The sequence below is a fragment of the Penicillium canariense genome, assembly GCF_028826845.1.
Source record: "Penicillium canariense strain IBT 26290 chromosome Unknown utg000007l_segment0_segment0, whole genome shotgun sequence".
Lineage (NCBI taxonomy): Eukaryota > Fungi > Ascomycota > Eurotiomycetes > Eurotiales > Aspergillaceae > Penicillium > Penicillium canariense.
Window position 1 is genome coordinate 332,029 of NW_026622734.1, and position 16,855 is coordinate 348,883.

General features: G+C 55.1%; 6 protein-coding genes across 6 annotated transcripts; 3 read left to right on the top strand and 3 right to left on the bottom strand.

Moving 5' to 3' along the window:
- Window positions 1-87: 87 nt before the first annotated feature.
- Window positions 88-770, bottom strand: N7482_009151 (WW domain protein; the record flags this gene model as incomplete). Its single annotated transcript, XM_056691275.1, has 2 exons — window positions 88-182; window positions 272-770. The coding sequence occupies 2 exons, from the start codon at window positions 768-770 to the stop codon at window positions 88-90; spliced, it is 594 nt and encodes a 197-aa protein (XP_056538981.1).
- Window positions 771-2,701: 1,931 nt separating this feature from the next.
- Window positions 2,702-5,081, bottom strand: N7482_009152 (uncharacterized protein; the record flags this gene model as incomplete). Its single annotated transcript, XM_056691276.1, has 4 exons — window positions 2,702-2,759; window positions 2,815-3,001; window positions 3,058-4,974; window positions 5,078-5,081. The coding sequence occupies 4 exons, from the start codon at window positions 5,079-5,081 to the stop codon at window positions 2,702-2,704; spliced, it is 2,166 nt and encodes a 721-aa protein (XP_056538982.1).
- Window positions 5,082-5,569: 488 nt separating this feature from the next.
- Window positions 5,570-6,129, top strand: N7482_009153 (uncharacterized protein; the record flags this gene model as incomplete). The annotated part of the gene is made up of 3 exons (XM_056691277.1): window positions 5,570-5,639; window positions 5,740-5,934; window positions 5,990-6,129. 3 exons carry the CDS (start codon window positions 5,570-5,572, stop codon window positions 6,127-6,129), a joined length of 405 nt encoding a protein of 134 aa, XP_056538983.1.
- A 3,474-nt stretch (window positions 6,130-9,603) lies between these two features.
- On the top strand, window positions 9,604-12,103 carry N7482_009154 (anoctamin family protein; the record flags this gene model as incomplete). The annotated part of the gene is made up of 4 exons (XM_056691278.1): window positions 9,604-9,697; window positions 9,774-9,927; window positions 10,045-10,339; window positions 10,415-12,103. The coding sequence occupies 4 exons, from the start codon at window positions 9,604-9,606 to the stop codon at window positions 12,101-12,103; spliced, it is 2,232 nt and encodes a 743-aa protein (XP_056538984.1).
- Window positions 12,104-12,999: 896 nt separating this feature from the next.
- On the top strand, window positions 13,000-14,433 carry N7482_009155 (uncharacterized protein; the record flags this gene model as incomplete). The annotated part of the gene is made up of 1 exon (XM_056691279.1): window positions 13,000-14,433. The coding sequence occupies one exon, from the start codon at window positions 13,000-13,002 to the stop codon at window positions 14,431-14,433; it is 1,434 nt and encodes a 477-aa protein (XP_056538985.1).
- A 365-nt stretch (window positions 14,434-14,798) lies between these two features.
- Window positions 14,799-15,496, bottom strand: N7482_009156 (uncharacterized protein; the record flags this gene model as incomplete). The annotated part of the gene is made up of 3 exons (XM_056691280.1): window positions 14,799-14,883; window positions 14,968-15,190; window positions 15,286-15,496. 3 exons carry the CDS (start codon window positions 15,494-15,496, stop codon window positions 14,799-14,801), a joined length of 519 nt encoding a protein of 172 aa, XP_056538986.1.
- Between the last annotated feature and the right edge of the window lie 1,359 nt (window positions 15,497-16,855).

A 16,855-nucleotide genomic window follows, 5' to 3' on the forward strand; every position in this document is an offset into this window, starting at 1 on the left:
AATTGTCGCTGCAATGCTAGAAACGAAACAAAACCACGTCTCAATCAAAAAGAACCCCCGGATTTAATATTCAATCTCGGATGCAGATCACCAGCCACCCTCCTCGTAAGCTTGGTCCTCGCGCCCGTCCTGGTACCCGTCCTGGCGGGCTTCCATGATATCCCCTTGCTCGTGGTCCTCGTCTATAGTGAATCACATTAGCACACATCCCGTCAGAGTATAAGCGCAGCCCCGAAAGTCGGCAGGGGCGCGTGTATAGAACGCAACTCACCCCGTTCATGCTCAATAAAAGCACCTGCAAGACCACCCAGCGCCAAGCCGGCTGCTCCCGCCGCAAGGTACTTCCCAGCATTGCTCTTCTTCTCCTCGACCGGCTGCTGCTGGTATCCGCCGCCATAGCCACGCTCATCATATCCGGCAGGAGGGGCCGCATAGTAACCGCCCTGCGGCTCAGGCGCCACGCTGCGCGAGCCGTCATAGTAGCCCGGTCCCGCGAACGGGGGCTCCCATTGCGCGCGGCCAGTATTGTCCTCCACCCAAAAGGCGCGGCGTACGGTGGGCTCCCACTCCTGGTGCCAGCCGGCGGGGAGGGGAGGGGGAGGGCCGGGGGGAGGCCGGGACATCGGGGGCGGGGCGCTGTAGGCGGCGCGGTCGTAAGGCGGGCGCTGTTCTTGGTAGGGCGGGCGGTCGTAAGGCCGGTCGTAGGGCCGGTCGTAGCCGCCGGGCGGTCCCGGGGGGCGGTTGTAGGGGTCGCCGCCGTAGTAGGCCATGGTTGTAGATGACGATGTGACAGGAGGTAGAGAGATAGATGGGTAAAAGGACCTCTGCCGGGGAGACAAGAGGAGGGGCCTGGCGGAGGGAAGCGGAAAAAAAAGTAAACAGACGGAGCGGGGAGAGGTGGCAGCTTTATGAGGGGCGACTCCAGCGCGACAACAAACCCCATACACCTTGTAAAGCCTTGATTAGCCCAGAGGGAATATGATTAATAACGTAGTCTACATCCACAAGGCCGGTGTTCCGTTCAGAGCCGAGACCTCCACCCCCCAGAGCCATAAAGTCTGCGGAAACTGCCGAGGGAAAAAAAACCACGGAGCGGTGGCAGTGACGATCCACCGGGCAGTGGAGAGGTCACTTAGCGCCAAACAAGCCTCGATCAGTGCGAGGAACCAGAAATACGATGCGATAAAGAATCCCGGCGCCTCCTCCTAGCCCGGACCAACTAGGCAGATACGGTTTGGTTTCGCTGCATACTCCGTATACAATGAACGGCCATCAGCCCCATCATCAAACTCTGATCGTGGTCTATCGGTCCCGTTCGTCTCCGCAAATACCCCTGACCACGAGGGACTGTCAGCTTGGCGGCACACACAGTACAGAACATCACCAGGCGAGCCGAGCTCAAGGCCCTGGAATATCCACAGGTCGAGGCGACGAGATAGAAACACCCTGTTCCCTGCCAGCACGCGCCAATGTGGCTTTGTGTCACGATCAGTCGGCCACGTCCCTCGTCGAGGGCCAGCGGGCATCATACATGGGCAGCAGGTGGGGAAACGGGCGCAATGGCAGGCGGAGTTGAGGCGAGTCGGCGGAAGAGCGACCCTCATACATGCATGGTAGGTCTCGGGACGATCGCGGCCTCCTGATCGGCTAGGTCCCGTAGGGGCCAAAGCTTGACGCTACTGCAGCCCTTCTGCCCGACTGAACTGCAATTATATCGCGGGCGCTGTCGTCCGGGCATTTCCATGGGTACGGAGAAGACTATGCAGCCGAAGTGCGATAGGTGAGATTGATCGGAAGAAATCATATCTGGCAGGAAATGGAGGGGTCCATGCACTCCACCGGCCGAAAGGGTAGTGGAGCAGCACAGGGTCCCCTGTTCGTGACAGTAGAACGGCTGAGAGGGGAGGCAAGATAAGTGGCTCGTTGGGCCCGTTAGAACCAGTGTGGGTTGTGCGAACTGCAGTCACACAATCAGACAGTCAAATGGTCAACCGTTCACAGTCGACAATCTTTTACAGTGGGGCGACTCCAACGGGTTAGTGATCAGATTAGTGGTCAGCTAGTGCGGGCGCTAGCAGGCGTGCCGAGCCACGATGTGGCTCAGGCAGCCGAGACACAGCCACTGGCGGTGTCACACGTGGCTGATGTTGGGATCTCGGTGAAATGGGAGCAGTCGCGCACAGTTGCAAGGTGACGAGTGTAGTGGAGGATTGTGATTGTCTGGCAGGTGGAGGCGAGGCGCCCGTACTGGACACTGCACTCCGGCTAACGACCCAAGGTCGTTAACGGTCTTGGTCCTAATCCCGGTCCTGCGTTCCATACGGGATACTGATGTGGATGTCCCGCAGGAAGTACAGAATGTCGGAGCATGGATGGAGGTGGTGGGGATGAAGGAGAGGTACGAAGAGATAGGAAAAGATCAGCCGGGCAGGGGATCAAGGAGTCCGCTCCATCTATTTTCAGTAGACGCCGCCCTCCCGGCAGATAAGTAGTGTATTTCTGACGCGGAGATGGAAAATATTTCCGTTCTCAGAACTGATTACATAGAATAGGAAGCAATTGTGGCATGGCAAACCGGGCCATATTATCGATTCATGATAGCCCTGTGTTGATGGCTGCAAACCCGTGCGCCCTGTACCGGCGAGGAACGAGACCGGCCAAGCCAAGGGCCAATCGCTCCAAACAAAGACGGTGCTTCGGCTTAGGAGCCCGCCAGCGTGCTAGTAGCGTCGTCTCCCGGGTAGTAGAAGGCCGCCAGTCTAGATGGTGGTTTAGTCAATGCAACGAAAGTCAACGAGGCCCAGGAAGACTTACGCAATGATAATGTAAGCGGCAATCAGAAGTGCACCCTCCAGATAGTTACTTCGGCCATCCAGAACCAGGAAGTTGACCACAAAGGCAGTAACAAAGAGGCAAATGGTCTCAAACAGGGTGAAGTACAGGGACATGTCCTTGTCCATGCACCAACCCAGAATGACGACAAGTGGGGTCACGAAGATTGCTGAAAGATGGTTAGCATGCGAAAGAAGAGACTGTAATGGTAGGCATTGGACTCACCGATCTGAATGCTACTTCCTACAGACACGCCAATCGACAGATCCATCTTATTCTTCGTAGCCACACTTACAGCGGTAACATGCTCGGCCGCGTTACCGACAATGGGCAGAATAATCAAACCAATAAAGGCCTCACTGACGGGCGAGTTTTGGATCATGTCGGGGATGGCATCGACCAGGAACTCGGCACAGATGGCCACAAGACCGGTAGACAGGAGCAACATTACCACGGCGGCGGTGCGTGACATCTCCGGTTCAGCTTCTGCGACAACAGCCTCAGGGGCCACGGGGTCAATGGGGGCAGCTGCGCGAGCAGCACCACGGGCAAACTGAACAGCATTGCCAACGGGAGGTTGGCGGCTGACTCGTGCAGGAAGTGAGTTACTTCGAGAGAGACCAGGACGCGGAACAGCAGCTCCCATGCTGGGAGAATGGGCAGGGGACTGGGAGCTAAAGACAGTGTTGGACAGCAAAGAAGGAATAGGGCCGAAGGGTGAACGTCTCCTCTGCTCGATTTCCCCAGCGCCCTCCACGCCGGCGAAGGTGGGCGTAGAAGCGAATCCCTTCATTGAAGGTCGGGAATCATGCGCCTGCTGTGCCAGATCGGGAGGCTGGCTGCGAGCCTTTTCGTCTCTCTGGGAGCTGCGCTTCTTGCGTGACTTGCGCCGCTTTTCGCTGCGGGTGCTCTCGACACGCTGCAAGGCGATACCAAAGTCACGAGAGCGGAATTCGGAGGACCGTTGCACGTCATCATCGGCGTCATAGCGAATTTCGTCCCCAAGGTCGATGGTACAGGAATTGGCGTCATTGCTGGCAATCGAGTTGCCAACCGAGCTCTGGGTTTCGTTCGCTATAACCTTCTTCTGGGCCGACTGGCGGGAGGTGGTTCCCTTGGAGCTGGTGCTGGACTTGCGACGCCTGCGATTCTTCATGGCCCTCTTGATACGCTTGGCAGTGGTCCATGAGGTAGTGGTGTCCACAGACTCGTCACTAGAGCTGCTGGAGGAGTCTGATGAACTGTTCATAAACTCCGCCAGTACACCAGGGTGCGACTCCTCGTCGATAATCCGTTGTGGGATACTGGCGTATAGGTAGGAGTGTGTTCTGAGTTGGAAAACAATGTACAGGACGTATACAAGCAGTAGAACCACACTAGTACCACGGCTGACCTTCAGTGTACTCCGGTCGGCATCTGCGCTGTCCGAGAACGAAGCATGGAAAGCGGTGGGCAGGAGCAGACTTGTCACGGCCAAACTGAGCATGCATGCACTCATCTGCGTGACGGTGCTGTTGTAGATCTGCTCTCGAAAGCGCAGACCACCCAGCAAAAATGCCATGCCCATGATCAGGAGCAGATTCGCCAGGATTGAGCCTAGCAGGGAAGCCTGTACAATCCGAATTTCATTCTTGACCAGCGCAATAATGAAGATGATTAGCTCGACGGCATTACCGAACGAGACGTTGATCAGGGCGCCCATGGTGTCGCCCAGGCGGCTGGCCACACTTTCGGTCGCATGGCTCAGCAGTCCAGCCAGAGGGATGATAGCCACGGCATTCATCGCAAAGATGATGGCCGGGCTTAGGCCAGCGGCCTTGGCGACGATACCCACTGGCACGAAGACCAGCAGGATGTTGATCCAGCTGTGGCAGATAGCATCCTTGGTATGGTGGTAGAACCGGCCGGACCCATTTCGCATACGGGTAACGAGGCCCGGAGATTTCTTTTCTTCCTCTGCGGGCCCTGCTGCCAGAGCAGGGCCCTCCGTTGGTCCAGTCACTTGTACATCATTGGAGACAGGAGGGCGGTCCGTAGATGCCTCGGCTTCAGAGAGCTCGTTCGTGACCTGGGTTTGGTTCGGAGTCTGGTTGGGCAGGCCGTGAGAAGATGCGTGAGCTTTCGCCCACGAGTTAATCCGGTCTGTTCGATGACGTTCGGTCAGCCGCGTGCAAGATGCCAAGGGAGCGCAGATAAGCTATCTAGGGCCGGGAGAGGGACGGCCTGGATATTCAAGTCGACTTACGCATGTATTTCAGGAACCAGTAGCTGATTCAAGGTAGAAGGCTGTCAAGCCTGGAGGGGGTAAAGCAGGTAGAGTTTGTCTGGACAGACAAAGCCCGGGGGAAGAATGGCAAAGTGAGAGATTAGGGGGAAGGAGCGGGCCCTTATTTATCGCAAGCCTTGGCGGTGCCTTGGCGCTTACTTCGCCTTTCCAGAATGACTGGAAAGCCACCGAATTTCCCCTGCGGAGTAAAGACTTTCGCCTGCGGTACCACAAACAGAAGCTGGCAGATTCTCCGCAGATCCACGAATGTTGACGACTACGCGGTTGACAGGCGCATTCTCCGCGCGGAAACGGCCTCGTCAGCCTATCCCTCGCATTGTTTCTCCTTATGATGTCAACACTCTTTCAGGCCGAAGTTTAAGGTCTTCCCCGTGGAACTCTCAATAGAACATGGCGAATGACGCGTTCTCGAGCCCGCTCTCTGGAGGGATCTGTAAATAGTTGCTAAAGATGCGCCCTCGCAGGGAATCCGGCTCCACCGTGGACAATGTCCGACACTGGTCGTGCAAAATCCCACCCGGTTGGTCCAATTGTCTCCACACGATCGACGCCGCCGTATGAGAGGTCGCCCTACTGAGGCAAAAGCCGGCTGCGAGTCTCGCTGTTCGTAACACAAGCAGTCGCACACGACCAAACAGGCATTGTCGGCGTGGCTTCACAGGCTTATACAGCTAAGCTTATCGGGCTTGTCAAACTCGGCGGACCGAGACGACCCTCCATTGCAAGTTCGCAAGGCTCTCCCGAGGCCGACGCTGATTTCCTACCCTCGAGGCCGCGCCACAGTCGCGTAATCGCCGAGATGTTCGCGCGTTTCGGTACGATGCCCCGAAGTGCTCTAGTCCTGCTTCGGACTGCGAATTAAGCTAATAGGACCGGAGCGGACGGGTGGCAGCCACCGCGCCTCACCCGACTCGACAACTGGTCCTCCCAGGGTCCACATGACGTCATGTGGGCTACCGATAGGCAGTGAGCGTATCGGGGAGCGTACAGAACAGCTAGTCACCAAATAGACTTCACCCAGTCATCAAACTAGACCTGCTTCGGAAGACTGGCCCCTTCCTGCATCCTGAAAGATAGTGGTCTCCTGTAGTTTGGACAGCTGCGTCGGACAATTGCATGCCACTCTACTTCCAGTGCCGTCCAGTCGCTATATGGGAGAGATCTTTTCCAACGCTTCCCAAATCTTGTCTAGGCCCAACCTGCGGCTCGAAGGCCCCACCCTCTCGCCACATCTCTTTCGTGGCTGGGGCGGTGCTAAAGGATGGCTGTGTTCTCCGTCGCCTTCGCCACCCTACATCATTTGAATACATTTGACTCAATTGTGATGGAAACGGGGATGCTCTGAATCGCTGATTCATTTCTTGGAGATATAGATGATGCTTTGATCTGAGCTGAGGCTCTGGATTGGTTGATAGCTAATTCTTACATTGTGAGTGTAAGTGTACAGAGGTATACGAGCCCTGTGACGGGGAACCGACCAGGAATGGAAGAATTTTGAAATATCTTCATAATAATTAGTAGCTATACGAGATAGACCGTCAAATGCTCTATATTTCTCCATGACGATGACCCTGAATGTTTGAGGTCTAGAAGGAGAACTCCGTCCCTTGACCCTGGCTCATCCGGTGTGCTTTTGCGTTACACGTGCCTTTCCCGAGTGGCCTCATCACCAGCATAAAACAAAATTGTAAGCCATGCGATAGACAGACATAGATAGGTCTAAAGGCTCCCAAACAAAGTTTCCGCTTCCCAAGCAACAAGAAAGATCATAGTGGCAGAGTAGCCATTCCGCAACCGTTTCTCTAATGTTGACCACAATTTGTGTAGTCCAGGTACGAGAGTAGTCAATACCACCCGAGACGCCTTTATCTTTAATTAGGGTCCAGTCAAGGCAAGCGCAGACAGTGAGACCGTTGCTGACGCTATACCGGAGCTAAAATACACATCAAAGCCGTTCAGTGCCGATAACAACAGGTACATCTGGACATCCCAGTCGATAAACGTCTGAGTTTTGTCAGTAACGGCGGCGGTAATCAAACGATGATTGTCATCGTCATCGGAATGGGCCCAACAAGTGGGCAGTCTATATTTCAATTTATTGCTGGAATCATTCTGACCGTAATGTCACCGGCTTTCAGTTTGGTCGTCTGGTATATCGTCGATGGCAAGACGCCGGGTGTGATTGTCTTCCTGTAGCTCACTATTGTGGTCGATGTAAGTGCAAGGCCACCGTCTCTGTGTAGAGTCGGAGCACTCGGGACTAGAAGTTTTATCTGGATATCTACGTGGCGCACAATAATCCTGAGTAGACACTAAGGCTCGGCGGTATTAGAGTTGATATCAGGCGGGATATCAGACTGGAAATTTTGTCCTGCAGGACTATCCGAGGACCCGTATATCAACATCAACGCAGTATAATAATGAAACAAAAGCCGCATCCGAATTCATAGATCAATTAACTCCTTACCAGTCGCGGAGCAACGGAATTCTTTCCATCCAATTAGCGTGATGTATATATATCACATAAGCTCCATAGCAAAGCCGCCCGGACCAGCCAAGACCAGCACCTAAGACACTATCGTTAGTCCCTAGGCAGGGCCTCATTGCGTGCCGAGTTCCGCTCAGCTGGGCGTGGTTGAACTTACAACGTAAGTCATTCCATTCACTCATCATCCTCGATGGGATGTCTGGGGTCCACCCCTTGTTCACCAATGGCATACAACTTTCGCAGCCGCGGATATGCCAGGATAAAGAAGACCACGACGGCCAAGAGAATCAGAAAGGTCGGCATAAACATTTAGGTGAACAGGAACAGGCTCAGCCCGAAGGCCACGTTTTGCCCGGGGAGAAATCGGCGAGCCATGAGGTCGAGTACTGAGGAGAACGGCATGAGCTCAGAGGGATGCCGAGGTGAGTAGGGCTGGACAGGACCGGCTGGAAGGTGCCCGGGAATGACCGAAGCAGAGGGACACAGGGTAAGTAGACGCGATGTGCGCAATGCAATTGAAGCACCGCTCTATGCACGGAGTGGCCGTGCTGTACGGAAGAAAGTGGATTGAACTGGTCTCGGACCCGGTCGACACGGTATCCCAGCCCGCTTAAGCTTCCCCTGGATATATATACACGACGCGGTTCAAGGTCGCGATGGAAACGCCGTTGGGGAACGCCTCCTTGTGGCTTACGCCGTTGAGAGACAGTCTGAATGGTCCTCTATTGGCAGGACTATGAATGCTGATGCCTATGGTGGCAGTGCGCGACCGGATTATTGGATGATTAGGCTATTGGCCGTGCCGTTCTTAGCCGCCGTCATTGACCCAGTCGGCAGCGTCCCAGCGGGTCTTGGCAGTGCCCGTTTCGTTGCTGCCGGGGAAGAATGCCAGGCTCCATGGGCCTGGCCTGGCCAAACCAGGGTTATGATTCAAATCAAACAGGTCCATCATAATATTAGTTTTACTTTTGAGTTGAGGGATAGGGACTGGGAAACGGGGTATTTTCGACGCCTGGCAGCGGGTATGTGGAATGCCCCATTCCTGCTGAAGTGTGGCGGGAACAGCTTCAGGCAGCAGCTTTTTGGGGAAGCTTCGTGGAGGCTGCCCTCGGCGGGTGACTATTGCCTGGTGGTGGGGCACCGACCGTGACCGGTGGGTTACCTGGCAGCGTGCAGGGTTGCGAGGTGGCCATTCGAGGCATTTGAGGGTTTTCTGCGGAGAGTTCAGTCCGCCCTGCAGGAGAACCCCCTCACGGGGCCAGGGAGGTGATTCGGGTATTGTGAATTACTTGTCTATATTAACAATCCGAGAGTCTGTACGGAGCAGCTCTAATACGTGAACTCCGTCGCATCATGTCCTGGAAATAAAGGGATATAATTAAGTCTGCCGATCGTGTTTTCCGGGCGGCAAGAATAGGCATCGTGTTGGGACCTTTTCCCTGTAGGGCTGAAGCTTGGCCCATGGATCCCCGCTTCGTCTAAAAACAGCAGCCTGCAAACCTTGCCCTTCCGCGACCCCACGCCGCTGTACACCCCGATTATCAATAGTGCCTACCACCACCAGAGCCAGCCGATTGAGGAACCCGTCAATCACTAGGATTGCGGCCGGCGTCGAGCCGAAACAAAACGATCAGCGGGGCAGGGTTCCGAAGTCATCGTGCCCTTGCGGTGGACCCGCCCATTAGGATTACGAGACGATAGAAGCGCGAACTAGACCCATTAGATCGAATTAAAAACCCGAATTCCTGACAGGGCTGGCGTTCCTCCACACTGGCCTCCCCCTCTGGATTTGCGTTCCCAACAGTAGTTTTTCTTCTTCTCCTCACTCCACCTGACCCCGGCGGTCTTCACCGTCTTTTTGCCAACGCACAACTCTATACCGGCCCATATTTGCGAGCTGGGCATACCAACCAACACGACACAGGAGTAACGCGGGGAACTCCTACGTCGATTCTGCTTTGGTAGGACCTATCCTCCAGCCGCGACCCCGACCAAAATGTCTTGGCTCGCGCGGCAGGAGACGCACGACTACGAGGAGAATGATAACCTCGGCGTGGACTGGGTGCTGCAGTATGAGTTTGGCGATCTAGGTACGGACACAGCCTCGCTAACTGCAGACATCTCTTCCCTTAATTCTCCAGTGTGCATGGCCTGACGATCGCATAGATCAGGCAACGGCCATCTCTGAGTTTCGCGCGCTCATCCACGACCTGACCGAAGCTGGTCTTCGCGTGCAGGTGCGCCCTGGGCATGGCTCGGCGCTACTCGTGTGCATCCGAGTCCCCAGAGATCATCTGGGGAAGATGGTGCACCAATCCAGGTATGCCAATCGGCCAAGCTTGCCAACTAGTCCCTCTTTGACTCTACCCCGCCACTCCCAGCTCTCTCGACGGAATTAGCGACTCTTGATGTCGATACCATACTCACTTCCACACAGGATAAAAGATTGGCTCTTCGGCATAACGAATACCCTGCCCGCCGGGGACGAAAAAACCACTGCCACCGCGGCAACACCCTCGGAGGAGATCCGCTCGGTCTACCATGCCGTCACCTGGCAGAAGGAGCTCGGTGGTGCTGGCATCACGCGGAAGTTTGGGAACTGGAAGAATATCACCGCTTCGTTCCCGTTGCATGACCGGGATGCGTGCTCGGAGTTGCTAAGCAAGTGGAATCGGAAGACGAACTTGACGGTCCAGGACTTGGATACCATTCGCGCGTTGTTTGGTGAGAAGGTTGCCATATCGCATCATACTTCTTGGAAAATGTCTCGGGTCTGAGCGCTAATCCCCTTGTACTTGTCCATCTAGGTCGCTTTTTACTTCGCTTTTATTCATTGCTATTCGCTGTTTCTGGTGGTCCCCGCTGCGCTCGGCATCCTGGCATGGTGGTTTCTCGGTCCGTACTCGATCATCTACGGCAGCGCGCTGTGTGTCTGGTGCGTGGTGTTTGTGGAGTTCTGGAAGGTCCGCGAGTCCGATCTGAGCCTGCGGTGGAATGTGAAGGGGGTGGGGCGGTTGAAGCTCAATCGCACGCAGTACGTGTGGGAGAAGGAAGTCAAGGACCCCATCTCTGGCCAGGTGACGCGCACGTTCCCCGCGTGGAAGCAGTTTCTGCGACAGATGCTGTTGATCCCGTTCGCGTCGATTGCGAGTGTGGCGCTGGGTGGTTTGATTGTGTTTACATTTGCGAGCGAGGTGTTCATTTCGGAGGTGTATAATGGCCCGCTGAAGGAGTATCTGGAGTTCGTGCCGACGATTCTGTTCTCGCTCTCGCTACCGGCGATTACTTCCTTCTTGACTGGCATTGCGACGCATCTCACCGACTATGAGAACCATCGTACGCAGGATCTATACGATCTCGCTCAGACGCAGAAGACTTTCGTGATGAATTTTATCACCGCCTTCCTGCCGACTCTCCTGACCGCGTATGTCTACGTACCGTTCGGCGCGTCGATTGTTCCGCGCTTGGATATTCTGCGCCGGACAGGCCTGGACGTCAACATGGCCAACCACAAGGAATTCCAAGTGGACACCTCGCGCTTCCAGGCCGAAGTTATCTACCTCTCCATGACAGCGCAGGTCTTCAGCTTCACTGAAGAGGTCGTCCTACCTTACGTCAAGCACGTGCTGTGGCAGAAATGGCGCAACTACCGCGACCACAAAGCTGGCCTGGCCCGCCAACGCAGTTTCTCCAAATCTACCGATCTCCTGCTGATCGACCCGCCCGGCGAAGCAGCGTTCCTGCGCCGCGTGCGCGGCGAGGCCGACGCAGATGAGTACAAGGTCGAGGAGGACATCCTCGAGATGTGCGTGCAGTTCGGCTACCTCGCGGTGTTCGGAGTAGCCTGGCCGCTCGTCCCGCTGGGCTTCTTGTTGAACAACTGGCTGGAGGTGCGCGGCGACTTCTTCAAGCTAACGCTAGAATGCCAGCGGCCACCGCCCATCCGCGCCGACTCGATCGGGCCCTGCGTACTAGGACTGGACTTCCTAGCGTGGATGGGCACGCTCTCGACCGCGGCAATCGTGCACCTGTACCGCGGGCCAATGGCCGAAGTCCGGCTCTCATCACTTCTGCTCACCATCTTCATCGCGGAGCAGGTCTACCTCGGCATCCGGTTCACAGCCTCCACGGCCTTGCAAAAAGTCTTCTCGGACACGTTACGCCGCGAAGAAGCAGGCCGGTACGCCGTACGAAAGGCTTTCCTCGAAAGTAGCCAGTCCCAGCACGGCTCACCGGGGTCATCGTCACGCGTACGCCAGCGCGTGCGCTTCCACGAGCGCGTGAATGTGTATAGTAGTGACTCGGCGCCGTCCCCGGATGGCTCCCCCTCGCCGACGGGCGAACAGCCGCAGCACGATGTGCTGCGCGGGTCAGACCGCGAATCTGAGTTCTGGACGGGACGGGAGGGCGATCCAGCCGACGCCGGCGTCAAGCTGATCCGCGCTTTGCACGCGGGGCAGCCTAGGGATGATCCTAAGATGACAAAACTCGCGTAGAGGGTCTCTGTTCCTACTAGTGTGCATGGTATTTCGCTAGACAGTATATACAGATTCTTTGAATATATCGATCGTATTCTAAGTTATCTATTGGAGCTGCAGCGTGCTTTGTATTGTGGGGTTTTTTCCTTTTTTGTGGGTGCCTAGAATAAAAGGAGGTACTCCGCGGTGCGCCGCTTTCTAGGTAGAGTTTGTACTAGTGGTACAGGGTAGTCTGTCCACACCAACTGGTGCACTGGCCCCATCGGCAGCATACAGGCTATCTCATCAATGTCGCGTCATGGAAATACCGGGAGTCTGGCAGGGAGCTTGGAGACGTGCTAGGTTTATGGAAAGACGTGAGGGACTCGGCGGGTCGTGGGACTTATTTGCTAGGACTGCTAAGGCCATGGGGCTAGCAGCGTAAATAATGTATCACAAATGCTAGTACAGAGCTTACAATGCCTGTTTCAGGTATTTCCGGAGGGGATGGGGTAGCCAATCATTCCTACGGTAGGAATCTATGAATAATGAAGAATGACGGGGGAGCCTCTTCAGCCCTATAGGGTGACGCCAAGCCGTCGATCCACCAGGTCCCGCAAGTAGAGCCGGTTGAGCCTCGCCTCGCCCGATTGTGTCCCCCCCCAATTTCCATTTCCCCCCCTTCTCCTAGCCTATTTTTATACATCTTCCGCCCTGACTCCGTGCCTCAACACCTTCCCAAGTACCTTGCAACGCCTCCAACCCCGCATGTGAACAGCCTGCCTCCCCGTGACTAGGAACAATCCACACTATTTCTGCTGGCAGGCCACGAGGCCACAACTGCGCCCGTAACCAGCATGGCGACCCTGGGGGCTTCTTCTGATACCCTATTCACTCCCCCTTGGCCATCACAGGTTTCATCCGGGCCACACATTATGCATAGCTCGGCAGACACAAAGCCAGGGCCAGACTCCGACCTCGAACTGGTAGCCCTCGAGCCCGCACTGCCCGCTGAAAAGCCCCTCCGCAACGCTAGCGACATCACTGGGGAAGAGTCACTCCAGTTCAATAGAGACACCGTCACCCTCGTCTTCCGCGGCGGCCGCTTCCGCCTCTTGCACCAGCAGCAATTCCGGAACAGTCTGCTCGCAAGCGTGGGATATCTGGAGCTCGCGAACGCGGCGGACTTCGCGGCCAACGTATGGAACCAGATCCCTGTACCGACCTTTGCAGCTGTGCTAATGGGTATCGGCGGCACATGTGCTCTGGGCATGGTATTCGTCGCGGTGCAGGATATTCGGCTGAGCTGGCGGAACGTGAAGCTTCTTCGTGCGGAGCGGGAGAACCTGAAGCGACTGCGGCAGTATCATGTCAGGAACGTGGAATTGGACCAGCTGCTGGAGAGCAAGCTGGGCGTGAGCGACCGAGAAATCGGCACCGAGGTCGTGGATCGCATCGCGATGGATTGTCTTCTCGGTTTCGGCTCGGTGTTGGTAGGCGTGGGCACCCTCATGGCCATCGGCGGCGCCAACCCGCGCGTTTTTAAAGCCAGTAACCTGCTATCCGGGTACATCGGTAATGGACTGGCCGCGCTTTTTGGCCTGGTCAACGCTATCTGGTCTGCTTACTTACTCTGCCGCTTTCACCTGCACCTCCGAGCGGCACGGGCGGCGCTGCCGAGTGATCATATCCGCTGGCGGCTGCACACCCGCATCCGCCGGTTCCAGTGGCACGCGTTCGTGAACGGCCTTAATGGTCTCGTGGCCGGGGCGGGGTCCCTAGTCACGGCGGAGCGGTGGTGGGGGTATGTCGTGCTCATCCCGTGCATCATCTCCCTGATCGCGATCAACTACTTTTGGCGGAAAAAGCTCGGCTACGACAGGCCACTATTGATGGGCGCTTCGATTGCACGCACGCAGTTGATGCCGGTCGTCGAACAGCTGGAGTATGTGATCGCCATGCAGCGTGCCTTCGCGGAGCCGGACACTGCCCTGCCAAAGCTCGTGAAGACAGACTCGCTGGAGTCGATGCTGCGCTTTATAGTGCACAATCACATGCTGGAACCGTACTGCGAATCTCTGGTCCATGATAAACAGGCCCGATCCCTCTTGCAAGATCTCCGAGGCACAGCCAGCACACCACATGAAATCACCATCTCGCTAGATGCGCTCCTTCGCCTCTCCACCTCCCGTACTAAAAACACTAGTCTTCTCCTGACTCATGCAATTTGCTTCCTTCGTAAAGACGGAGTCCGCATCTTCATACATCGCGAGCGCTATCTCCTCGAGTTATTGGGCTACGCTGCTTGGCGGGATCACACAGCGGCCGCTGCGGGTGGTGCTCCGGGAGCAACGATAGAAACCAAGTAATGCGTAGACCTCAGGATTTCTTTCCCCCTTGCCTGCAAGTGCGGAGTATGTTAGCTTGTTTCCTTTCACGGCGGCTGGGTCGCCGCAGGATGTACGGAAATCGCATTGCCTACCATGGCGGATGGTTGAACAAATAATATGCCTGCCCTGTTAGATGCATATTCAATTTCGATGTTATTCATCACATATTTGAACATTAAATTAATAGGTGCCAGTTCTGTATCTTCTACTCTACGGTCTTAACAAATCCACCATCAAGGTATATTCCGGCTTCTCTCAGCACGACTCAATTGAAAACCTATCTACTGGCGAACCTCGACGCATAAATTCATATATACATCACAGAATCTCACTCTGCAAGACATCTAGTTATCAAGACCAGGGCAGTTCTCGCTCGTCTCCGAAGTGATAGTGTTATAGGGCGAGGGATCCGTCCAGATAATGTTGAAGCTAGCATCCAGTCAGCATCTCCGCCCATCCTAGTTCGTATCGCGCATGTGCGTCCCTCGCACAAAGTAGCATAGATATACATACCTGTCATCCGGATAAGTCGGCGCATCATCATCGCCCAACTGCTGGACGATATCAGTCAGAGCGTCGTGCTCCCAGCAAATCAAGATATTGCCGGAACCAGAGTAGCCCTTGACAACGTCCTCGACGCACTCCGGGTCATCCCGGTCGCAGGAGATGTCAACCGTCAAGCCGAGGTCCTCAGCTAGCGGTTCCACAGTGTCATACGGGCGCTGTCGGCTGCCATCTGTAGGAAGGTTAGGTCAGAAGGGCCGGCGTACAAGTACATGATATTGATGGAGAGAGGGGTTTGACGACTCGGGAGTGTTATGTGGTACATACCGCTCTTCGGGGTTTGAGCCATGATATGACCGATGTTATAGCCCGAGCTGGCACCAAACACAGTGCGCAGACATTGCGCGCGCTCCTCGCCCTGAGCATTCAGGCCATTGCCGGAAGAGGGCTTCTCGCCGTGGCGGATGAGATAGACCGTCGGGTCCGCCACCGCAAGAGTGGCAGCAGTCAAAGCCGCGAGAGCAACAATCTTGATCATTTCGAATTGGTATATCTGACAGTTATAAACACAGTTATTTCCTGGATATAGGTATATTTCCCTCGCTTTTTAGGTGCCCTTTCACCACATATTTATACATCCTGTGCACTGAATCTATGAGTAAACATGTTCTAGCCCCGATCGGGGTGAATACTACCTTCCCCTGCATGGTCAAGAATACTCCGATACCCGGCGGCCACACGCCGTCGTGATCGGCACGACATGCGCGGTGGCGTGGGTCTGATTCGCCCGCCGATCAGTTGGCTAGCCTGGCTAGGAAATTGAAGAAATGCGCCCCACGACCGGCGCAGGCTGCGCTGGCAGCGGCTAGGTGAGTAGAGGATGCTTGATTTTGTTTTATTATCTAGTTTGGCCTTTCCTGTGATCTTAAGCTTGGGTCTGGGTCGGGGTTCGCATTTTCTGGTTTTGCATGTTGAAGCGTGTGTGTATGGGCGGGTGGCTAGGTATTGAGGTTGAATTTAGTTATAACAAGCATTGCAGGAGTTATATAATGGGATAGGGGATTTGAGGTCGTGCGAGCGCTAACGAACACAAGTTTCGGGACTGTGTAGTGTGATGCCGGTCTTGTTGCTTGTTTTGTGCGTGTTAGTGCTATAGTTAGTGGCTGTTCATTAGTATTTGCACCCTGGTACTTCCCTCATACACTGCCTTCTTTTATTATCATTACCTTACTTTATCGATGAGATAGACCCACGCTCCTCCCCCTTTGTTATCTATCGTCTACCCAGTAACGCCTTACAGTAGAGCGCAGGGTACTGGATACGAAAGCTGGCACACTGTTAATTATGAACTTCCTACGGGACTTGGGACTTGATGTGGAAGAAAGATCGGAACGGCAGAAGGAATAGTGGGCCTCTTGGCTTCGCCAAGGAACTACAGTGCTTGCTAAAGCTTCGCTCTCGTATTCGTACCCCACGTGCTGCCTTTCCGGTCGCGATAGCTTCCATTATTGGCTATGGATCTTGCGTGCTCCTGCTCTTTCTATCTATTTTGGATGCGAATTAGAAACTGTGTTGGCTGACACAGAAGACGGGTCTACAAGCGGGGCTGGCACGCGAGGTTGCATATACTATATGAGAAATTGCCGAGTTCACCTTCGGGTTTTTCTTGCAACGCTGCCGGAGAAGGGGGGTTGCCTGTATGCCCATCATCATCCAATGGGCTAGATCCATTGTGGGGCCTACACATGCTTCGTTGATTCGTGGTCGTGGGCCCGGGTCGGCTCTTTATCACTCGGGTAGATCGGGATCACTGAGGTGATGAATTTTGAAATATTTAATGGTTGGATCTGGAACAAAGTATCTTAGTATCTATATTAGTAGCTGTAAGTCTGCGTGG